This window comes from Phyllostomus discolor, chromosome 2 (genome assembly GCF_004126475.2).
Source record: "Phyllostomus discolor isolate MPI-MPIP mPhyDis1 chromosome 2, mPhyDis1.pri.v3, whole genome shotgun sequence".
Taxonomy (NCBI): Eukaryota; Metazoa; Chordata; class Mammalia; order Chiroptera; family Phyllostomidae; genus Phyllostomus; species Phyllostomus discolor.
In genome coordinates this window covers 167,603,480-167,625,937 of record NC_040904.2, presented here as the reverse complement: position 1 = coordinate 167,625,937, position 22,458 = coordinate 167,603,480, and the positions used below count along the sequence as shown (strand labels likewise).

Here is a 22,458-nt window from a genome sequence, read left to right as displayed (position 1 = left end):
GTGTTATCTTTTAATTTAATTTTTTTTATTTTAAAAAACTAAGTTTAGCAATTTCCTCCCTAGATCAACTTTCCAGCACAACAAATACACACACACACAAAGTTTCAAAGTTGATTTTAAGAGAAAAGATTTTAAATGTATGAAAGATAATAATGAGAAATATAGCACACATAGTTCATAATTTAGTAGTAAGAAACTATTACAGAGTTTTGACTTGGAAGTGAAAGATGGAAAATAAGAAGAATTAGAAAGATTAGAACATATTCTGCAGAAAGTTAGCTCTTGACCACAATGTTACAGAGCAAAATCAAAGGCTCAGTTTAAGGAGATACAAAGTTATTCAAGGGTCAAATCTGAAAGAAAACATTTAAATTTCCCTAGAGCTATTTGTAAAAGAAGAGCAACAAATGGAAAGAGCACAGTGAGTTGAGACTTGTGGGCCAGGATATAGACAAAGGGAAAGCCATACTTCAGGGGACACCATGAGAGCTATTAGACAACTAGCAATACTGAGAGGTTGAAGGGGAAAAGTGTGCATTCACAGAATGGGTGGAAACTCTGGGTTGCTAGAGGGGGCAGTTAATGATACTTTCTTTCTGGTTTCTTCCAAAGAGTTATCATCCTTCAATGGCCTTGAGGAACCACAGCACCATGACTGAGTTCCTCCTCCTTGGGCTGCCTGCTGATCATGCCAGCCAGGCCCTACTCTTTGTGCTTTTCCTGGTAATTTACCTCCTGACTCTGTCAGGGAACCTACTGCTGATCCTGGTGATCAGGACCAGCTCTCACCTTCACACCCCCATGTACTTCTTCTTGAGTCACCTCTCCTTTGTGGATCTCTGTTACTCTTCAGTCACGGTGCCCAAGATGTTAGAGAACCTCCTGTCTGAGAAGAAAACAATCTCCATAGAGGACTGTTTGACCCAGGCCTTCTTTGTGTTTGACTCTGGGGGAACACAGATCTGCCTCCTTGCAGTGATGGCCTATGACCGCTATGCTGCCATCTGCCACCCTCTACACTATGGTCAGATGATGAGTGATGAGCTGTGTGTGGGGCTGGTGGGGGGATCCTGGGGCCTGGCCTTTCTGGATGCTCTCATCAATACCCTCCTAACTTGGAAGTTAGACTTCTGTGAGACTCGAGTCATCTCCAACTTCCTTTGTGAGATACCTTCTCTCTTCCCCGTCTCCTGTTCCAACAGCTCCAATAACTTTGCTGTCCTCCTCTGTTGTGTCTTCCTGCATGCCTTTGGGACCTTCCTCCTGGTTTTCTACTCTTATGCCCGCATTGTCTCCACCATCCTGAGCATCAGCTCCACCTCAGGCAGAAGCAAGGCCTTCTCCACCTGCTCCTCCCACCTCACTGCAGTGACCTTACTTTATGGTTCAGGCATCCTTCGCTATCTTATGCCCACCTCAGGTTCCCCATGGGAGTTGGTTTTCTCCATGCAGTACAGTGTGGTCACTCCCCTACTGAATCCCCTTGTCTATAGCTTCAAGAACAAAGAAGTAAAAGCAGGTCTGAAAAGCATGTTGCAAAAAAGTTTACATCTTTTTTAGAGTTTACAAAGTTCTCTGCTAGGTAGCAGAGAACAGGTAGAGTGTGATTGACAAACAGCATAATTACAGCAAGATACCTAAGTAATAGACAGAAAGGAAAAACTTTGTTCCCTCATAATTCCAGACATAACACGCTATCTTGTAAAGCCTCCTTTCTTGGAAATGCACACAGAAATGCAGAAAATCACTTGCTTGCTTTGGTTTGTGTTTCATCTTTCTAGTGTCAGAAAAATATATATCAGACAACTATTTCGATCCAAATCATTTGGCTGCAAACATAGAGGTATATTTTTCCTTTTGTTTGTGAAATGTTACCAAAATCCCAGCATTGGGAAAACTGTTCATGTCCTGAATGCTCCACCTTGACTCCTGTGGGTATGAACTTACAATTAAAGCCTTGCTTCAAAGTGAAAAACCAAGGTCTCTGAAGGAAGAAAGACATAGGCTTGAGAATCATGGAGGAGTGAGTGGAAGGTGGGTTTAAGATGAGCTCTGACTGAAAAGGGTCTTACAGGCAAGGCAGATGCAGCTTAAGTGTCTGAGAGAGGAAGTCAGCTTCCTCTGGTCCAGGGCTGGTCCAGGCTGACAGACAGCTTCCACAAGCCCTGTGAAGCATTATCTGCTATGTGGCAAGTGGAGCCAATGCCACTCCTTCTAGGGTGGTATAGAACTCCTGCTTCTTTCCCCTTCTAGGTTTTTCAGGTGGCAAGGAAGAAGTCTGGTAAAGCTTGTTCTGGGGAAAGTGATGAGGTTTAGAACAGAAAGGCATGGAGTGAAGAGGATCCTAGGTAGGGGTTTCCTGAGAGACAAAAAAAAAAATGGTCATAGAGAAGACCAATCAGAAGAACTGCATAAAGCCACCTACCAAAGCATCATAGACATCTACATAAAACTGATGATAGCCCATAAAATGGGCTATCTTAGCCCATAAAGAAACCCAAATTTAAAGCCATATACACACTGTTATTTATTCTGAATATCTTAATTGAAGATGCATTTAATATTAAGTTGTTAGACCTGGCTGGTGTAGCTCAATGGATTGAGCAGGGGCTGAGAACCAAAGAGCTGCCAGTTTGATTCCCAGTCAGGGCATATGCCTAGGTTGTGGGCCTGGTCCCCAGTACTGGGCACTTGAGAGGCAACCACACACTGATATTTCTCTCCCTCTCTTTCTCCTTCTCTTTCCCTCTCTCTAAAAATGAATAAATAAAAATCTTTTTTAAAAATACTAGGTTATTGTAATGAGGGGGTCCCAGGGAAGCAAAAAAGAATGAAGCTAGACCAACCCTAGACTGAAGCTGATGAATCTAAGTTGGCTGCTGGGCTGCTGGGGGCAACAGCCGGGACCATTTAGGAGAGGAACTGCAGATGATGCCAGACTGCTGAAGAAGGGCTGTGCTGCTCCTGCCAGAATCAGAATATGGCTGCAGTGGTGTCTGCTCATCCTCATCTTCCTCTTCCTCAATCCTCTGTTCTTCTTCCTCTTTTCCTCTTCCTTTTCCTCCTCCTCCTTCTCCTTCCTCATCTTCTTCTTCTTCTCCTTCTTCTGCTCTTCCTTCTTCTTTTTCTTCATTATTAGTATTTTTTAAAACAGACCACTATCTCCAAATGGTTAACTGTAACCTGAAGACAATTAGCAAGAGACTCAGGGCAATGTCCTGCTCAAGCCTCCAGCCAAAACATTGTAAAGTCAGGAATACAAGAATGAATATAGAGCTGGAAAATGTGACACTCCTGGACAAGAAAAGAAGATTAGCAAGGGGACACCTTGGGAGGACAGGAATTGAGAACCTGGGTCTGCACCTACCCCACAGAGCTACAGCTGAGGTATTCACTGTCCCAGTGAAAGCACAGGAATGCAGGCAAAGGAGACGTGTGATTTCTGTAACTCTACTCAAAGGCAAACTAATGCATTTTGGGGGCTCTAAGAGGCCTGTGGATTTGTTCTCCAAACTCGGGAAACTTCGGAAATCACCAGGCAGCCTTCAGAAAGAGACTGCTAAGGCCCCCTGTTCCTTTTCTGTACCATCTCACTTGGGGTGTTCATGTTCCCACCAGGGCACGGCCCTCTGCAGACCCTGCCCTGGCTCTTTCAGTGATCCAGCTAATTCACCTAAGGTTTTGTTCTTCGTTTTGTATTCTTTTCTTTTCTTTTTTAAGGAAACTTGGCTAAAGCAATTTTGTCTTATAATCACCTCTACTAACAAAACATTTATAAAATATCTATTCTTTTGTAATATCAGAATTTCATACAAGATAGACCTGTTTCAGCTCCTTCCAGTATTGTGCCCTCCTTTGGGTCTCTTTCCTACTTGGGAAATTCAAAAGTTTTCAGCCAACATGGCCTTTTCATTTAATGACATTTTAAAAGGAGTATTTACCAAATATTTAACTCTTAGTATCTAATTCATTAAAGCTACATAATTGCTTTTAGATATTTTCTCATGTTTGCATTTTTGCAATAGATAGATTTATGAAGCAAGTAAACAGTTATTTGTTATTTTCCACATTACAGACCACAAGACTGAAAATATTTCATGGATTCTGCTAAGCAGTTTAAATTATTTTTTACTTTACTTTTCACTATGCTGAAATCATAAGTATTATTGATTTGTGTAAAATATTAATATTTTTTCTTTAAATATTTTAATTAGAAATTATCAAAATGCAGAAATATGGTTGTACTACACAGTAAAAACCACTATTAATATTTAGGTATGCTTCTGCCTAATTTTTCTATGACCAATATCTTTAGGGTGCATTCTTACACATAACTGGGACTATAACTTGTAAGAATTTTGTCTCTGTCATTTTACTTATAAAACTTCTGCATTTTCAATAATGTTGTAGTCTGTATTATATTTTATCAAGAACAAAAAGCCATAGTTTATTTAACAATTCCCCTATTAAGTATTTGCAGTGTTTCCCCATGTCACTCAATCAGTTACCTAGCAATTATTTTAAAGAGTTCTCCCCTCTTCTTCCCTCCCTTTTTCTGTCTCTTTTCTTTCTTTGTTTCTTTTTGTGGTAAGCTCTCATGGAACAGAACCAACCTTGCTGAAGGATGGCTGAAAAGCATAGGCTTGGGTGACAAAAAGAAAGGGCAGCAAGAGCAATGGTGGCCACAGTATCAGTCCTTTGTCTTGGGGACTCATGTAGTTGGCAGAAATGGGGTGAGGGAGTTACATATTGATTGGTGGGCAAAGGTGGTGTCAGCTCCCCCTGGGGGAACATGACTATCCACTCCTCACCTCTGATAGCCCTGCATGTGATCTCTATTTCTGTGATTCTGTTTCTGTTCTAGTTGTTTGCTTAGTTTATTTTTATGTTGTTGTTTTTGTTGCTTTAGATTTGGTTGTTGATAGTTGTGAATTTGTTGTCATCTTACTGTTCATAGTTTTGATCTTTTTTCTCTTAGTTAAGTTTCTTGAACATTTCGTATACGATGGGCTTGGTGATGATGAACTCCTTTAACTTGACCTAATCCGGGAAGCACATTATCTCCCCTTCCATTCTAAATAGCTTTGCTGCATAAAGTACTCTTGTATGTAGGCCCTTGCCTTTCATGACTTTAAATACTTCTTTCTAGCTCCTGCTTGCCTGCAAGGTTTCTTTAGAGAAATCAGCTGACAGTCTGATGGGCACTCCTTTGTAGGTATCTGTTTCCTTCTCTCTTGCTGCTTTTAAGATTCTCTCCTTCTCTTTAATCTTGGGTAATGTGATTATAATGTGCCTTGGTGTGTGTGTGCTTCCTTGGGTCCAACTTCTTTGGGACTCTTTGAGCTGCCTGGACTTCCTTCAAGGCTATTTTCTTTGCCAGATTGGGGAAGTTCTCCTTCATTATTCTTTCAAATAAGTTTCAATTTCTTGCTCTTCCTCTCTCGTTCTAGCACCGCTATGATTCACATGTTGGAAAGTTTAAAGTTGTACTGGAGATTCCTCAGCCTCTCCTCATTCTTTTGAATTCTTATTTCTTCATTCTGTTCCAGTTGAATGTTTACTTCTTTCTTCTGCTCCAAACCATTGATGAGTCCCAGTTTCCTTCCCTTCACTGTTGGTTCCTTGCATATTTTCCGTTAGTTCACTTTTCATAGCTTTCACTTTTTCCTCTATTTTGCAACCATACTCAACCACTTCTGTGACCATCTTGATTACAGTGTTTTGAAATGCGCTTCTGATAGATTGGCTATCTCTTCATTGCTTAGTTGTGTTTTTTCTGCGGTTTTGACCTGTTCTTTCATTTGAATCATATTTTTTGCCTTGGCATTCCAGTTACAGAGTAAGGGGCAGAGGCTTAGGTATTGGCGAGGGTAGAGTAACCCTCTTTGATGCATTGTGACACTGTCTATGGGAGAGGTGTCCAACAGGGAACAATGGCACTTGCTCAGATCTCACCCCACTTTCTGTCACTTCCCTAGCTTCCCACAAATTGTACACTTTTAGGTGCTGATTCCAGGTGTGTAGGTTTGTGTTCATTCTAGGACCCTGTGGGCTTCTCCAAGAGACTCTACTGTGAGACTGGGCATTTCTCCTGCCTTCACAAACCCCACAGGATTTACAGCCACAGGTTTTCAGTTTAGTTTCCCATGCTGAACCCTGGGTTTTCTGGTCTGTCTCACTCCCCAGTTGTTCCTCCCAGCTTATTTGTGCACAAATCTGGAACCACTGCTCCTCCAGCCCCCACCACTCCCCCATGGTGGGGCTGCCTTGGTGGGAATCCTCTGCACCTGGGGAGCTCCTGCCAGTCTCTGCCCCTCCTACCAGAATGGATGAATGTTTCTTTAACCCTTCGGTTGTCAGAATCCATGCAGTTTGATTTTCTAGCAGTTCTAGTTGTTTTTTTGTTTTTAAATTGGTTGTTATGTTTCTTTTGGTTGTGTGAGGAAACAAAGCATTTCTACCTCCACCTCCACCTTGGTCAGAACTCCTCTCAGTGTTGATTGTGTGCTTATGTTCTCTGTACCCATGGCTGAAAATAATGACTTCTAGTCAGCAGTTCTACAAGCATTGGCTCTAATTCAAGGATGTGGGAGTTCTTTGGAAGGTCCTGCTGATCCTTCTCACTGCACAGTTCCCTGACCTAGAACACTTGGCTCCTGTTGACTCTCCTCTATCCTTCCCCTTCTGCAGTCCTAGCAGCACTGCATAGGCTCTTGCTACAGAGGAATCCTCCCCCAACAACCACATTGGATGTGACAACTGTGAGAGTCTAAAGCCACCTCTCTACCAAGTTAAACAATGTCTCTCCCCTTGAAAATTCACATATTCTTCTCATGAAAAGCAGTGGATAAGCAGGTTGCTGCATTTCCACCTGCCTTCTCTGCCCTCTCAGCTCTTCCAGTTCTTCTCACCCTGGCTCAGACAGGCACAGAGGAAAGGTCAGCAGGTCTACTGCTGAAGCAGAAGCCCAACAGGGAAATGAGGCCTTGCAAGCACCCTCTGTTTTTGTGGGGGGGCGGTTCCTGGCATCCCATTCATTTGGATTCCACAAAAGGAAAGTGATATTTCCTTCTCCATCAAAAGAGAACTAAATGAGTTCTCACCACTGTACATAAAGTTCCAATTAAACCAGTAAAATTAACACCCTTCGCCCTTTGTTACAATCTCAGACTTTTTTACATAGTCAGGGAAGGAGGGAATTGGTCATAACTACAGGTAGCATAACAGACTCTACCATCCTTCAAAAGGGTGTCTGATGCCATTATTGGTAGGTATTATCAAGTGTAGAGCACTTATGTTGTGGGAATATAAATTGGTTCAGCCACTAGGGAAAGCAATATGGAGGTTCCTCAAAAACTTAAAAATAAAACTATCCTATGACCCAGCTATCCTACTTCAGGGTTTATACCCAAAGGAAATAAATACAGGGTATGGAAGATATATATGGACTCCCTTGGTTATTGCAGCATTATGCACAACAGCCAAGAAATAGCCTAACAGATAGCCTAACTAATAGCCAACAGATAGCCTAGCCATCAACAGAAGAATGGGTAAAGCAGATGTGGCACACAATTAATAATGTAGTATGCAATAGAATATTATTTATCCAGGAGAAAGAAGGGCATCCTGCCACTCATGACATGATGGAACTTGACCATGTTATGCTAAGTGAGATAAGTCAGCAAAAGACAAGTAATGTATGGTATCATTTATATGTAGAATCTAAAAAAGGCAAATGCATGAAAACAGAGAATAATTGGTGGTTACCAGCAGATGGGGTGTGGGCAAAAAGGACAGATGTTGTTTAAGGGTGAAAACTTGTAATGAGGAGTAAGTACATCCAAGAGCTCTAATGCACAGTTCAGTGAATATAGACAACAAAATTCTATTAAAGTTATAAAACTTACTAAGAGACTAGAACTTCGCTATTCTAACTGTGGATGGAAAAAGAGACCCACATACTAACTTGAAAAGCTCAGAGAAGGCCTGCATGGTAGGCCTTAGCAACTCAGAGAACAAAAGTAATCACATGGGATAGTCTGAACTCAAAACTTTCTGACTAAAAGCAGGTCACAGCAGGTAGTCACATCCCAGGCCTACAGCTTCCTTACCAAAGGTCAGTCTTTGCCTCTAGTGAGCCTGTCTATTGTCTTTTTGCATATAAAACAACACACTTCTGGACTGTCAGAGTATTCTCTTCTCTAGACCCCTCAGGGCACCAGCACAGGCACCAGAGCAGGAGACCACAGAGCCCCTCATTGTTATCTTATTCCCACAAACCAGCTCTAGTGCTGTGAATGTGAATTATTAACCATTCTTTCCCCACGTGAAAGTGTGTGGCTCTCCATTTTGCTTCCGATTCAATCTCTGCCTTGCTTTCTCCTGCCTCTGAATCTACCCTCCTTACATCACCTCCTTTCATTCTAATGTATAAAATAAGCTGCAAAACTCCCATTCTCTGGAACATCTTTCCCAATTCATTGAGATTTTGCTTCCTGGCAATTGTCATCAATTTGGCTCAATAAACAAAAAATTTTCTATTGCTTTTGATTTTTCTTACATGGACATAACCACTACAAAATGCTAGTTATTTAACATGTTGCAGTTATTGATTATCAGTGCAATGGCAAAGTATAAATCTTGGATCTACACAGTTGTAGTCTATGAAAAGAGAACAAATCAACAGCAAAACCTTTGGAATGCTCAAAGTGGTACTGTAGTTGTGTTTAATGGTATGACTCCCTGCCTGTTTATGTTGCAGATAGATTCTTTGGGTACTTACACGGACAATTGAATGACAACATGATACTGTAACAAGGTGCGGCCAAGAGGGGGACCCCAAATAGGGATTTGGAATGGATTCCAGAACTCAAGGTGTTCAGGAAATATTAGGATGTCCTCACTCCCTGCCAGGAGTGGGTTGGGGGAAGGGACAAATGGAGCAGGGCCTTTGAGAGCCGTTTTGCATAGCAACAGCTTTGCAGCTAACCTCTGTTGTGGTCATTTAACACATCTCTAACCTTTAACTGGTTGCTTAGATATGTTAAATAGCTGTACCCCCGCTATGAGCCAGGGGAATGGAAGTCACTTCCCCACCAAGAGGTAACTCGGGGGCAGGTCTCCCGAGTTACAGCACCTGTGTGGGAGCTTGGAGAAGATTGGCTCCAGGACATGGGGCCACACCTGCCCAGACTCACGATGGCAGCCCAGTAAAGCTGGAAGGCTTTGAGAGTACTGGCAGGTGTAACTGAGTGTGAGAGGAGTCAGAAATGGGACTGCAGAGGAAGATTGGCATGGGGATTTAAACCCAGATGCGGCAGCCATTGGGGGGAGAACCACACAGCTTTGGCAGAGTGGAGACTCCTGCAGCCCTGTGAGAGAGAATCACCATGCGGCTTTAGCAGAGAACCGCCACCTGGCTTTGGCAGAGTGGCAACCCCCGCCCCACCCCACAGCCATTGAGGAAGAAAACTAGAGGCTTTGGCAGAGTGGAAACTCCTGCAGCCACTGTGCAGGGAGGACCATGTGGCAGGGGCAGTGGAGGGAGAACCATGCGGCTTTGGCAGACTGGGGACCCCTGCAGCTTTAGAAGGGGAAACACCACCCAGCTTTAGCAGAGATCCTGGCGACACAGCTGATGGTACCAGGAACTGAGGGAAGCCTACCAGCTGAGACAGATTACTGAGAAGAACTGGGGGCTGCCTGAGCCACGGACTTCTATTTCTTTTCCTGAGATACGGTACTCTAGACTGGGCAAAGGGGGGAAGGAAGGACTGTGTGTGTTTGTGGGTGTTTTAAGGGACTTTGGGATTTTCATGAAGACATTAGGTCACTACTTTAAGTATGTATAGCATTAAATAAACATTTCTTTCCTTTTCACGAATCTCTGGCATTGAGAGATGTCTTTCCTCTGGTGGCGGACATAACAAACCTGAGGGGGAAACTTTTGGTAATAGTATATCGTCCCAGGCCCCCCTTGTTATTCTGTAACAATATCCAGAAAACACAAATCACTGACATATACTTTCTACTTCTGTATATGTTTAAACTTTTCTACAATAAGTTTTCACAACAATTAAATTTTTGTTTTAAAGTTTTTAACCTATTTGGATTTTATTTAAATTGTAATAAATGAAAGAATTAATTTGGGATGACATGATGTATTTTTATTTTTTCTTTTATCATGGAATATCTTTAATAACTTTTTCATTTTAAAATATCTTCAATATCTTTTTTATTTTTGTTTATCATTATCATATCTTTATAATCACAAATATAAATTTAAACATAAGAAAATGGGAAGGAAGGGAAGAACACAGGCAGGGAGGAAGAGAAAAGGGGTGGGAGGTAGGCTGTGAGACAGGGAGGGAATTCTAACCTTTGGGCCTAGGAAACCTTGGAACTCTGTACTTTTATCTTTAGAAATTATTGGCCGCCCTGGGGCCCTTCTTATATGATGCAACCCACTGAAATAAGACTGATACAGCAGGGAAGAGGTGGCCCTGGAGAACCCATTCAGACTCAGAGCAGGCCCTCTGCCTAAGGGCCTCTCCAGGGACCTCTCTCACTGTCTTGGTCTAGCTGGGATCAAGTCCCTCCCGTCATTGTTACTTGGGCAGCAGAGTCAAAAAGGCTTCCCTTTGGACAGAAAGACTACAGGGATATTTCCCTCCTCACAAGTTCCATCCTTGTGTCTCCTAAAGGAAGGACAAGGTCAGGGAAGCCACAGCCACAGCCACATCTGTGGCTTTTGCTCCAGTGTTGGAACAGATACCATTCAGGACACCATTCCACTGACAGCATCTCTTGTTGGCCTAGGGAGCCCAGGTGAAGACAAATCGCCTTCTTATTAAAACCCATCTTTGCCAAAAACTGTCCACTCTGGGAACCTGTGAATATACAGCCATGAATAGAAATTAGGTCCTCATTTACCATCCAGGAGGGAGGGCTGACCACTCTGCCTTCCTCTGACCTACACTAAACTGTATCACTGTCCATTTTACCAGGTGTTTTTTAATCTTTTGTCCTTTTTTTGGCTTTTCCATCCCCACAATGTGGAGAAGATGGTCCAAGTTTGACTTGGTTTTATATGAATCTCCTGGTACCAGCTCAGGGAATAAGCAGTCTTTGAGGACTGTCATGTCAAGGCCTGAGATTACAGGACAAATACTGGACATTACAGATTCACAGCAACCCTGGGATGGGAAGGCCCTGCAGTGGCTGGGTGGGCACAGCCCTTACTTCTACTTTGAGGACTTCTTCCTGCCCACCTTCATGAAACCAGCAAGCACCCTTGTGTGCCACTTCTGCTTGGGTTGGCACAGAAGAGGAGAACTTTTCTACTTAGTACCACAAATGGCCAAGGAAGATCATTTCGTAATCTTTAGGATTTCTAAGTTGAAATGGACTTTAGAAATTGTATAGTTTTCCCAGACCATTTTCCCTTGATGAATTTGTTCTGTTGCTGTTGTTGTTGTTGTTGTTGTTGTTGTTTTAACTCACAAATTTACAGCAGCAGAGAAAGGTCTTGTACCATCACCAGGTGTCACAATACCACTGTCAATCATGCAAATAATCATCATGGTCTGGCAGCCAGATGGTCAGCCTGAACATTTACTACTACTCACTCACCATGCCAGTCAGCCCCCCTGTGGTTTGATCTCAGTTCCTTCTGGGACCAGAGAAGCTGGAGAACAGCACTTCTCAGTGCTCTGGCATCTGTTACCAACCCCTGGCCTTTTTTTCTCCTGTCTGGATAATCTCTGCTCTCTTCTCTTTCCTTCCTAGGTCTGATTATCTGCACTCTTCCTTCCCACCTCTCCACCTTGGCCAATAAGTTCCTGCCTTAAGCTGGGAAGGGTTGATGAGGTCTCACATGGCAAGGTTGCCTTTGCTGCATGATCTGTCCTGGGTCGGCCATGAAGCTTTACTCACAATGCCTCATCACCAGGCATGTTCTGACACTGAACCCCTTTGAGCATTCTTTACCATTTGTGTTCCTCTAAAGGAAAACTTGACTGCTCCATGGAAATTGGCAACATAACCACAGTCACTGAATTTGTTCTCCTAGGACTATCCAACAACCCTCAGATCCAGGCAATACTCTTTGTACTCTTCCTGGTGATTTACCTCCTGACCCTCACAGAGAACCTGCTGATGCTGCTGGTGATCAGAGCTGATTCCCATCTCCACACCCCCATGTACTTCTTCCTGAGCCACCTGTCCTTCCTGGATGCTTTCTATTCCTCAGTCATTGTGCCTAAACTGCTAGAGAACCTTCTTTCCAAGTCAAAGACTATAGCCCTGCTTGAGTGTTTCACCCAGATTTCCTTGGTCATATTTTCTGGTGCCACTGAAGCTTGCCTCCTTTCAGTCATGGCCTATGACCGGTTCCAGGCTGTGTGCCACCCACTGTTGTACATGGTGGCTATGAACAGGAAAGTATGTATTGGCCTGGTGGGAGCATCCTGGGCCATAGGAATGGGGACTGGCCTAGTAAACACCCTTCTCCTGGCTCAACAGCACTTCTGTGGTCCCAACCTCATCAGCAGTTTTGTCTGTGAGCTTCCTCCAGTGCTCCTGTTGGCCTGCTCTGACTCCTACATTAGCAATGTTGCCATCCTGATAACCATGGTGGTCCTGGGCTTTGGCACCCTTGTCCTATTGCTGGGTTCCTACACTCACATCATCATGACAGCTCTGAGCATTAATTCTACCTCGGGTCGAAGCAAGATCTTCTCCACTTGCTCTTCTCATGTTCTTGTGGTTGTCATCTTTTATGGTTCAGGACTTTTCAGGTATGTCATACTATACCTCCTGAAAGTAAACATAGGACATTCCTTACCCTAAGTGGCCTTGATCTGTAGAACAGAATGTTGCAAAGTAACAGGATAATACTTAAGATGGAATTCAGAAGGCCAGATTCCAGTATTGGCTCTGCTGTAGACAAACTGTGAATTACAAAAAGTCTATTTTCTTTTTCAGACCTCAGTGGGCTACTCTAAAAGAATGATTTTATACAAGAACAAAGAATGTTCCTACTTTCATTAACCTATGATTTGGGCATTCTCATAAAGGAAATCAAGAAACCTTGCTTAAAGTTTAGTAAATTTTTATTCAGTGCAAGGCAAAAAAATAAAACATGTCCTGAAATAGACGCCATCTTTTCTGTGGAAGATGATGTCTCCAGAGCCTATTTATGCTATAACTACCTATTAGGCACCTGCAAGACACCAGCTACTTTACATGATCAATATTACTTGTATCTCTGTTGTAATTAGCATGTATCATGCTACAAGAGAAATATTAATGCGACTTTTAGGTAAGGAACCTGAGTTTCAGGAGTAACAGGTAATTTCTTGAAAGTCCCAGAACAAGCTAGTAATGCAGCCATAATTTAAAACAAGTGTCATTGACTTCAAACCTCATGCTCTTCTCTACCATACTTCCCTCAAACATAAACAGCTACAGCTGATGAGTCCTTGCTTACCAGGAGACACAATGATTATGGTCTGTGCTCTCTGAAGTAAAATGGAGGTGGATTTGCACAAATTGTTCCATGTTTTTGTCACATGCTTGTGACTTGGAGCAAAACCAGGGGTGGAGGCCCTGGCTGGCGTAGCTCAGTGGATTGAGCTCGGGCTGCAAACCAAAGTGCTGCAGGTTCTATTCCCAGCCAGGGTACATGCCTGGGTTGCAGGCCATAACCCCCAGCAACCGCACATTGATGTTTCTCTCTCTCTCTCTCTATCTCCTTCCCTTCCCTCTCTAAAAATAAATAAATAAAATCTAAAAAAAAAAAAAAACCCCTCTGTATAGTGTAAAAAAAAAAAAAAAAAAAAAAAAAAACCAGGGGTGGAAAAGGATGGTAAAGAATGGTCTAGGAGAGCTCATCTGAGCCTGTGAACAAATGTCCTCATCTCTGTGTCTCAGTTTCCTCATATGCCATTCTGGGACAATGAGATTTCTCCTACCTACCTCACAGAAATATTGGGAGAAATAAATTAGATGATGAAAAAGCATAATAAAACAAATATCTTTTTTAACCAAGCACACCAGAACCCACAAAGAACATTTCAATGATGATGGTACCATTGCTAAAACAAAAAAAGTAATCCTTCTTTGGGAAATACTGTCAGTGGCATTTAACGTGATGCATCCAAAATTTCAGGCTTATTATTTTGGATTGATAGATTGTACTTAACACATTTTTATCCTTTCCATTATTAACCAAGCATGACTTCTTTTCTAAGCCTGAGAAAAGTGCACCTAAAAATAAATGTTTGTTGCACTAAGCATTATAAAAGTAATGTGCTATGATTCTGAGGGTAGCTCCCAGAGTTGGGAATGTTGGGAACAATGACAACTTTATTGAAGTAAGCATGCAGTTTTGCAAGGAACAATGATCGCAGGTTGAGACGATGTAGTTGTATACATAAGGAAAAGAAGATAAAACTTCCTTGTATTATTCATAGCTAATACAGAAGGATGTTTTGAAGAGTATGAAGTATTATGGAACTGCATGGAACTATTATTGGTTCTGCTCAAATCCGTAGCACTTAATCTGCCATAGAACTAACTTTTGCCCAGAGCAGCACCTGTAATGTTCTGCATAGGATCATTCATGTTTGGTGGCATTTGAAGGCAGAAATGCTTGACTTCTCACTGGTCATACAGTCATTTCTGTGTGCTGCCACCAGTGATAGTTGGCTCAGTCCTGAGGACCCTTTTGCAGATTCTCCAGGACAGGGTGGGCAGCAGCTGCCAACAGGGCTGTGGCCATTGTCCTGAATGTAGTTTATCCCTTTGTGCAATTACCTTCCAGGTATATGACTCCAGCATCTGGCTCAGTCCTGGAGCAAGTGCTCTCTGTGCAGTACAGTGTGGTGACACCTCTGTTAAACCCCCTCATCTATAGTCTGAAGAATCAAGATGTGAAGGCAGCTCTGAAAAGGGTGCTGGCCAGGAAGTCCAGGCTGACCTTCTGACCCAGCCTCCACTGTCTCACCAGGAGGAAACATAACAGGAAAGAAGAGGTGAGAAGAGCTATCACCATGCAGCTATCTCACACTTTCCCAAAACAAAAGCCTTAGTTCTTCTGACCCCAGTCAAGTGAGATGGGGAAGATTCCATAGACCAGATGGCATCCATCCAACAGGGGCCCAGTCACCACACAGGAAAGTCATTACAGCCTCATTAGCCATTTCTACAACAATTGCTCATTTCTTCTCCTTTCTACTTTTCCTCTTTCTGCCTTTCCTTCACTCTTTTATTTCGCTCCATGTACAAAGTATAATCCAACCCATCTGACCACTAGCAAATATTCCTCTGCATTCTGGGAGAGCCCCATTTGGTACTGTGAGACCCAATTTCTCCTTTGTTTCCTTCCCAAAATATTCCTGGGAGTATTTACAGCTCCATGATAACTTAAAATGAAATAAAATACGTGTGTCTTCTCATGTCTTTGTTCTTGACAAGTAACATAAAGTAAAGCCTAGCAAGTTCTTCTTAAAGGGCCTGTGCACAGACTAACCTGGACTCACTCCCTCTGAGCTCCAGCACAGGAGCAGGATATTGGAAGGCACCAAAGGCATACAGGGAGAAACTGAAGTGTCCAGCATCATGCCAAGAGCTGTGGAGCAGCTTTCTCCCAGACAGAAATGCTGACAGAGGCCACTGTTTCTTTTCTGAATGCTCCCAACCCTCCCCCACACAGGGCTACAGAACAGTAAGGCAGGTGCCATGTCTGAGACTCCATCAGGATGCTTACACTGTTTGCCTTGCCCTGGTGTATTCATGAGGCTCTGCCAAGCACAACTTGCAGGCTCACCCAAGTTGTTTCCATACAAGTGGCTTTTCTTGACTCATGTTTCATATGTTCCTAAATTCTCTCAAATAAAGAGTATCTTTATGCCCTATGCCTATTGCTAAGTGGCCCAGGCCCAGCATTAAAGGCAGCCAGCCTTGGCTCACATCTTGGACTCACTTGGACATCTCCACAGCCAGCACAAGTAGCAGCCAACTACAGATCACGTTGTAGCTTATGACAGGTAGTCACAGTCAGAACACAGGTGGTGGCTGACCTTTGCCTGCACCTCTCAGGAGACCCCAAAGCCTGCACACACAATGAACAGCTACAGACCAAGTGGAGCACCACCACAGAACCACCTCCATAAGCAACACATTCAAGGGACAAACTCAGTGGGCACAGTCAAGGGGCAGACTCAGCTCCCTGCTAATGCTTCAATCCTGCTTTGTGGAGTGGGTCCCTGCACAGATGATTCTCCAAGGTGAGCAGAGGTTGGGGTCAGTGGTCACAGCCAATCTTTGCAGCAGACTGGCCTGGGTAAATCCCTCCCATTGATCTGCCAATATCAATTAAGGCTTAACTACAAAAGGAGAGTATACACAGTCCACAGAGTGGGTACTCCTTCACCCACTGGACCCGGTGGGGTAATAGGATTAGCTGTACCACTGGACTTTATAGGACATTTACTATATTAGGCTATTCTACCCAGCTAGGGAGTCGTCACAGCTCTACATAATACATAGAAACAAACATAGGGAGGTGGTCAAAGTCAGGAGACACAGAAAGCTGGCCCAAATGAAAAAACACATCAAAACTCCAGAAAAAGAACTAAACAAAATGGAGACAAGTAGTCTACTAGCGGCAAGGTTCAAAACACTGGTTATAAGAATGCTCAATGAACACAGAAGGGTAGGTGAACTTAGAACTTCAACGATATAAAACAGGGCATGGGAACCATAAAAAAAGCCCCAGGGAGAAATGAGGGATACACTAACTGAAGGAAAGAACAATATATAGGGTATCAAGAGTAGAGTGCATAAAGTTGAGAACCAAATCAGTGATTTAGAATATAAGCAGGCAAAAAATACCCAATTCGAACAACAAGAAGAAAAAATCCAAAATCAAATGAGGATAGTATAAGGAGTCTCTGGCACAATTTCCAGCATACCAACATTTACATCATGAGAGTGCCCAAAGGAGAAGAGAGAGAACAAGAAACTATAAACCTATTTGACAAGATAATGACAGAAAACTTCCCTAACTTGGTGAAGGAAATAGACATACAAGTCCAGGACTCACAGAAAGTCTCAAACAAGATGAACCCAAAGAGGCCTATTCCAAGACACATCATAATGAAAACACCAAAGGTAAAAGACAAAGAGAGAATATTAAAAGCAGCAAGAGAAAACACCATTAGTTACCTACAAGGGAGCTTCCATAAGACTGTCAGCTGATTTCTCAAAAGAAACTTTGTAAGCTTGAAGGGACTGGCAAGAAATATCAAGGTGATGAAAGGCAGGGACCTACAGTCAAGATTAATCTACCCAGTAAGCTGTCATTTAGAGTCAAAGGACACATAAAAAAGCTTTCCAGACAAGGAAAAACTAAAGGAGATTATCATCACCAAACTAGTGTTATATGACATGTTAAAGGGTCTCCTTTAAGACGATGAAAATATGAGGAATAAAATGCAATACACACATATGTATCAACAATTGAATTAAAAACAAAATAAATGAACAAGCAGAACAGAAACAGAATCACAGATACAGAGAATGTTTTGACAGTTGCCAGATGGGAGCAGCGTCAGGGAGATGGGAGAAAAAGGTAAAGGGATTAAGAAGTAGAAATTGGGACTTCTGGCCAATGGAGGAATAGGTACTTACAGTTTGCCTCCTCACACAACCAAAAGAAGGACAACAACAAATTTAAAAACAAAAGATAACCGGAACTGCCAGAAAATTGAACTGTATGGAAGTCTGACAACCAAGGAGTTAAAGAAGAAACATTCATCCAGACCTATAGAAGGGGTAGAGATGGGCATCCGTGGTCGAGCCAACTGATGGCTGAGGGAATGGGCAAAGCAGTAGCTGGCAGAATGGGAGAGGCAGAGGCTGGTGGAGTGGGCAGTCCCACATTTGTGTGCAGATAAACTGGGAGGAACAACTGAGAGCTAGAAAAACTGCCCAATCCAGAATTCTAGCATGGGAAATAATGTCTCAAAACCTCTGACTAAAAAAAAACTGGGGGCGGGGTTTAAGGCGGTGGGAGAAACTCCCAGCCTCACAGGAAAGATTGTTGCAGAGACCCACAGGGTCCTAGAACATACACAAAACCACCCACACAGGAATCAGCACTAGAATGGCCCAATTTGTGTGTGGGAAACAGAAGAAGTGATTGAAAAGTGGCTGGAGAGCTGAGCAAATGACATCGTTCCCTCGTGGGCCCCTTCCCTACATACAGCACCACAGCCAAGCATCCTGGGTTATCCCATCCTGGGGAATACCTAAGACTCTGCCACTTAATAGGTGAAAGGCACACTGAGATAAAAAAAAAATATATGGCCCAAAAGAAAGAACAGATCAAAGCTCCAGAAAAATACTACTAAGCAGTGAAGAGATAGCCAACCCATCAGATGCACAGTTCAAAACACTGGTAATCAGGATGCTCACAGAAACAGTAGAGTATGGTTACAAGATAGAGGAAAAAGTGAAGGCTATGAGAAGTGAAAGAAAGGAAAAGGTACAGGGAACCAACTGTAAAGGGAAGGAAACTGGGACTCATCAATTGTCTAGACCAGAAGGAAAAAAAAAACATTCAACTGGAACAGAATGAAGAAATAAGAATGCAAAAAAAATGAGGAGAGGCTGGGGAATCTCCAGTACAAATTTAAATGTTCCAACATCCAAATCATAGGGGCGCACCTCTCAGGAGAAAAGGAAGAGCAAGAAATTGAAATCTTATTTGAAAGAATTATGAAAGAGAATTTCCTCAATCTGGCAAAAGAAATAGACTTCCAGGAAGTTCAGAAAACTCAGAGACTCCCAAAGAAGTTAGATGCAAGGAAGCACACACCAGGGCACATTATAATTACATTACCCAGGATTAAAGAGAAGGAGAGAATCATAAAAGCAGAAAGAGAAAAGGAGACAGTTACCTACAAAGGAGTTTCCATAAAACTATCAGCTGATTTCTCTAAAGAAACCTTGCTGGCAAGAAGGGACTGGAAAGAAGTATTTAAAGTCATGAAAGGCAACCACCTACATCCAAGATTACTCTGTCCAGCAAAGCTATTTAGAATAGAGGGGCAAACAAAGTGCTTCCCAGATAAGATCAAGTTAAAGGAGTTCATCCCGACCAAGCCTTTATTATAAGAACTGTTAAAGGGAGTTATCTAGGAAAACAAGATCACAACTGTGACCAGTAAAATGACAACAAACTCACAACTATCAACAATTGAACCTAAAAAAAAACAAAAACAAAAATGAACTCAGGGAACAACTAGAACAGGAACAGAATCACAGAAATGGAGATCACATGGAAGGTTATCATGGGAAGGGGGAGGGGGAGAATGGAGAAAAAGCTACAGGGAGTAAAAAACATAAAGTATAGGTACAAAATAGACAGGGGGAGGTTAAGAATAGTATGGGAAATGGAAAAGCCAAAGAACTTCTATGTACGACCTGTGGACATGAAATAAGGCAGGGAAATGATGGTGGGAGAGGGCTACAGGGTGGAGGGGAATAAAAGAAAGGAGAAAAATGGGACAACTGTAACAGCATAACTCAATAAAATATATTTTTTAAAAAGGAGTACAAGTTGGTTGTTACAGAATAATCATGGGGAAGCAAAGTACAGCATAGGGGATATAGTAGTGAAAGAATATATATGCACGGCCCATGGATATGGACAACTGTGTGGGGATTCCCTGAAGTAGTGAGGGGATCTGCTTGGAGGGGGGCAAAGGGGAAAAACTGGGACAACTGCGATAGAATAAACAATAAATATAATTTAAGTTAAATAATAATAATAGCTGTAAAAAGTAAGTTAAAGAATAATAAAGTAAAGCCATGTAAATCATAAAGTCCTCAGTAAGTGTTGATAAATTAAGGAATGGATGATGGGTCTGTCTGAAGAGTCTTTTCTCTTAGATGACCTTGGAAAATGGGAGAAGTTTAGAAAGCCCCTTTCTAACATGTAACTCTTCAGAGTAAAGCACCTGTCTAATAGCTTTTGTATCCTTGGTGTCTAGAATAGTCCTGTCACCTGGAATAGACAAGACAGCATCATGAAAATCCCAGAACCAGGGGTGAGGCTGACTGCAGCCCAGGACCTCAGAGACTGAAAAGGACCACATTAGAAAAGTAAGAGGAGCTACTGCCCTTTGACCACAGCACCCCTTCACCAAGCCAACACAGCACCACACCAAGAGGGTGCCCCCGAGACTACAGTTTCTCCAGTGGGAAAAGGAGGCCCACAGTGGACATCTAGCTCACCCAGGGTGGGGAACCCTTCCTGGGAGGCCCACTCAGGTCGCACCTCACAGGGATAACTGGGGGAATTTGCCAGGCTTGGCCACTTGGGATCAGACACAAACAGGGAGGAGGAACAGGGAGAAAAACATGTATGTACTCACATATTATTAGAAATTTAAAAGACTGAAACTCCTAAGTGTTGTTGAGAGTATGAAAGAGTAAGAATCCTATGTCTCTAGTGCTGGGGATGTTCACTGATATAACTACATGGGCCTAAGACTGCCACCCCACAAGTAGGTCAAGTCATCACAGCTTTATCAATCTGGCATGGGCAAAACTACTTGGTCACATAAAAGTATCTTCTCTGCTGACTGGCTCCTTTCATCGTCACAATTTGTAATACTGGTGCTGCTATTCCCCAACTCATGTGGATGGAGGAAAAGAATTTAGAAGCAAACTGTGGGGCCCTGGATAGCTTCCCTGTGATTTCCTAAATAAAGCATCCAGCTCACAGGCCCACAGGAAACTGCTACCCAGCCTGCCACCTCTCAAAGTCCCTACACATCCACCTAAGTGTCAAGGCCCTTGCTTTGCTCCAACACTTTTGAATACTTTTCCTGAGGAGGCTGCCTGATAGTTCTCACACATTCCAACTCTTCTAGTTAATTAGAGTTTGGCATTTGGTGGTGACTTCAGGGAATTTGAAAAAATGGACTCATCTGTCTCTGGAGCCACCAAATTCAGTTGGCCAATTTACTGACTGCCTTCCTGTTGGATTATATGTGGAAACTGCCTGCTCCACTGATACTTTAGCCTGGTATTTAGACCCACACAGGCAACTAAAAGTACAGAGGCCCATGTGATTTCATCTGGATCATATGAGAAGTTTCACTGATACCTCTTGTAAGAATATGAGTGTTCTTCCTCTGCGCTTACTTAGTTAGAAAGATGTAACTAACAGTGTAAGTTATTTAAGGCTCCTTCATTACACACAGTCTATTTTCCTGCCATCATTGAAACTTCCAACTAAGGAAAATGAAAATTGTCTGCTGGTTCAATACATGAGCTGTAGAAGTATTGGTTCTTGTGTACAAAAAGAGCACTGGACTATGGATGACTCCTTGCTGCATGGAAAGACCAGAGCAAAAAGGTGTCTTCTGTGCCAGAAGTGTCAGGAGCTGGGTAATGTACTTCATGATTTCTGTAATGGTCTTCATCCAGGCCACTGCCACTATACCCAGAGACTTACAGGTTATGTTCACGACACTCTTCTCATGGGGGTGTTTTCCTCATTCTTTCCTTCTGCTGGAGCTGAGCTCTGGACTCTGAGCACCAGATGTATCAGTGCTTTAAGAGTTTTTCTCCAAGGGTTTTGTCATCAGTTACTCTTACTAGCTACTCAATCATGTCTCTCTATGCTTCCAAAGTATTGTTAAAATTTGGTTTTGTTGAGTTCTTGCATTGTTGCTACAAATTGCATTAATCATAAATTTCAGGTTTAAGAGAAGCTGAACCAAGCAGGTTCCTACCTATGGGAAAACATATCAGACTAGACCTGGAGCTCCTGGGGGCCTAGAATCCCCCTCCTCTTCCAAAAGTCTAATCACATCTGCTAAAGAGAGTTCAATTTTTTGTTCTTATTTACCTCCCTATCAATTCTAGAGACCAATATTGTATGTGGTGAAAGGAGAAAAAGGGAAGGACAGAAGAGTTTCGGGGGGAGGTACTAAGGTATGTGAAGTGTAACGTTCATGCACACTGACTATTTCTCCCCATTCCAGGAGCACCCTCCCCTCCAAGGTAACAGGGGCAAAGTTCTGCCTTCCAGTACTAGAACTGTCATTCCTCCTACCCCATTACTCATCCTCCAGACATGTCTTCAAATTAAACCCTTTCTGTGTCAATATAGTGACCAGGTAAAATGTTATACATAGAACAGTCCTCAGCTACCTACATCTTTGAAAATAATAAGATAAGATCATTGGACACAAAGGATTTATTAATTTATAAATAAAACAATGTGTTAATGTCTCCCAGACCTGATTGAATTTTAAATGGAAACACAAATTATTTTTATTGTGAACTCACAATAAATTCCAGCCATAAATCATCTGATTTTTTTTCTTAAAATGAATTAAATATTTTCCTTAAAGTGTCTCAAAAAAATCAACCTTC

The 22,458-nt window shown here is 42.5% G+C and overlaps 2 protein-coding genes across 2 annotated transcripts; both read left to right on the top strand.

The window, feature by feature from the left end:
- Window positions 1-606: 606 nt before the first annotated feature.
- LOC114513055 (olfactory receptor 8S1-like) lies at window positions 607-1,949 on the top strand. The gene has a single exon (XM_028532159.2). The coding sequence runs from the start codon at window positions 628-630 to the stop codon at window positions 1,558-1,560; it is 933 nt and encodes a 310-aa protein (XP_028387960.1). The 5' UTR covers window positions 607-627; the 3' UTR covers window positions 1,561-1,949.
- An 8,495-nt stretch (window positions 1,950-10,444) lies between these two features.
- On the top strand, window positions 10,445-15,398 carry LOC114513054 (olfactory receptor 8S1-like). Its single transcript, XM_036019112.1, has 3 exons — window positions 10,445-10,827; window positions 11,788-12,797; window positions 14,825-15,398. The coding sequence occupies exons 2-3, from the start codon at window positions 12,025-12,027 to the stop codon at window positions 14,985-14,987; spliced, it is 936 nt and encodes a 311-aa protein (XP_035875005.1). The 5' UTR covers window positions 10,445-10,827; window positions 11,788-12,024; the 3' UTR covers window positions 14,988-15,398.
- The last annotated feature ends 7,060 nt before the right edge of the window (window positions 15,399-22,458 follow it).

Excerpts from the sequence above, each read along its gene's own strand:
- LOC114513054 (XM_036019112.1), top strand. The coding sequence starts at position 12,025 with ATGGAAATTGGCAACATAACCACAGTCACTGAATTTGTTCTCCTAGGA. Across the intron at positions 12,798-14,824 it reads TATGGTTCAGGACTTTTCAG|GTATATGACTCCAGCATCTG; the intron begins GTATGTCATACT and ends ATTACCTTCCAG.
- LOC114513055 (XM_028532159.2), top strand. The coding sequence starts at position 628 with ATGGCCTTGAGGAACCACAGCACCATGACTGAGTTCCTCCTCCTTGGG.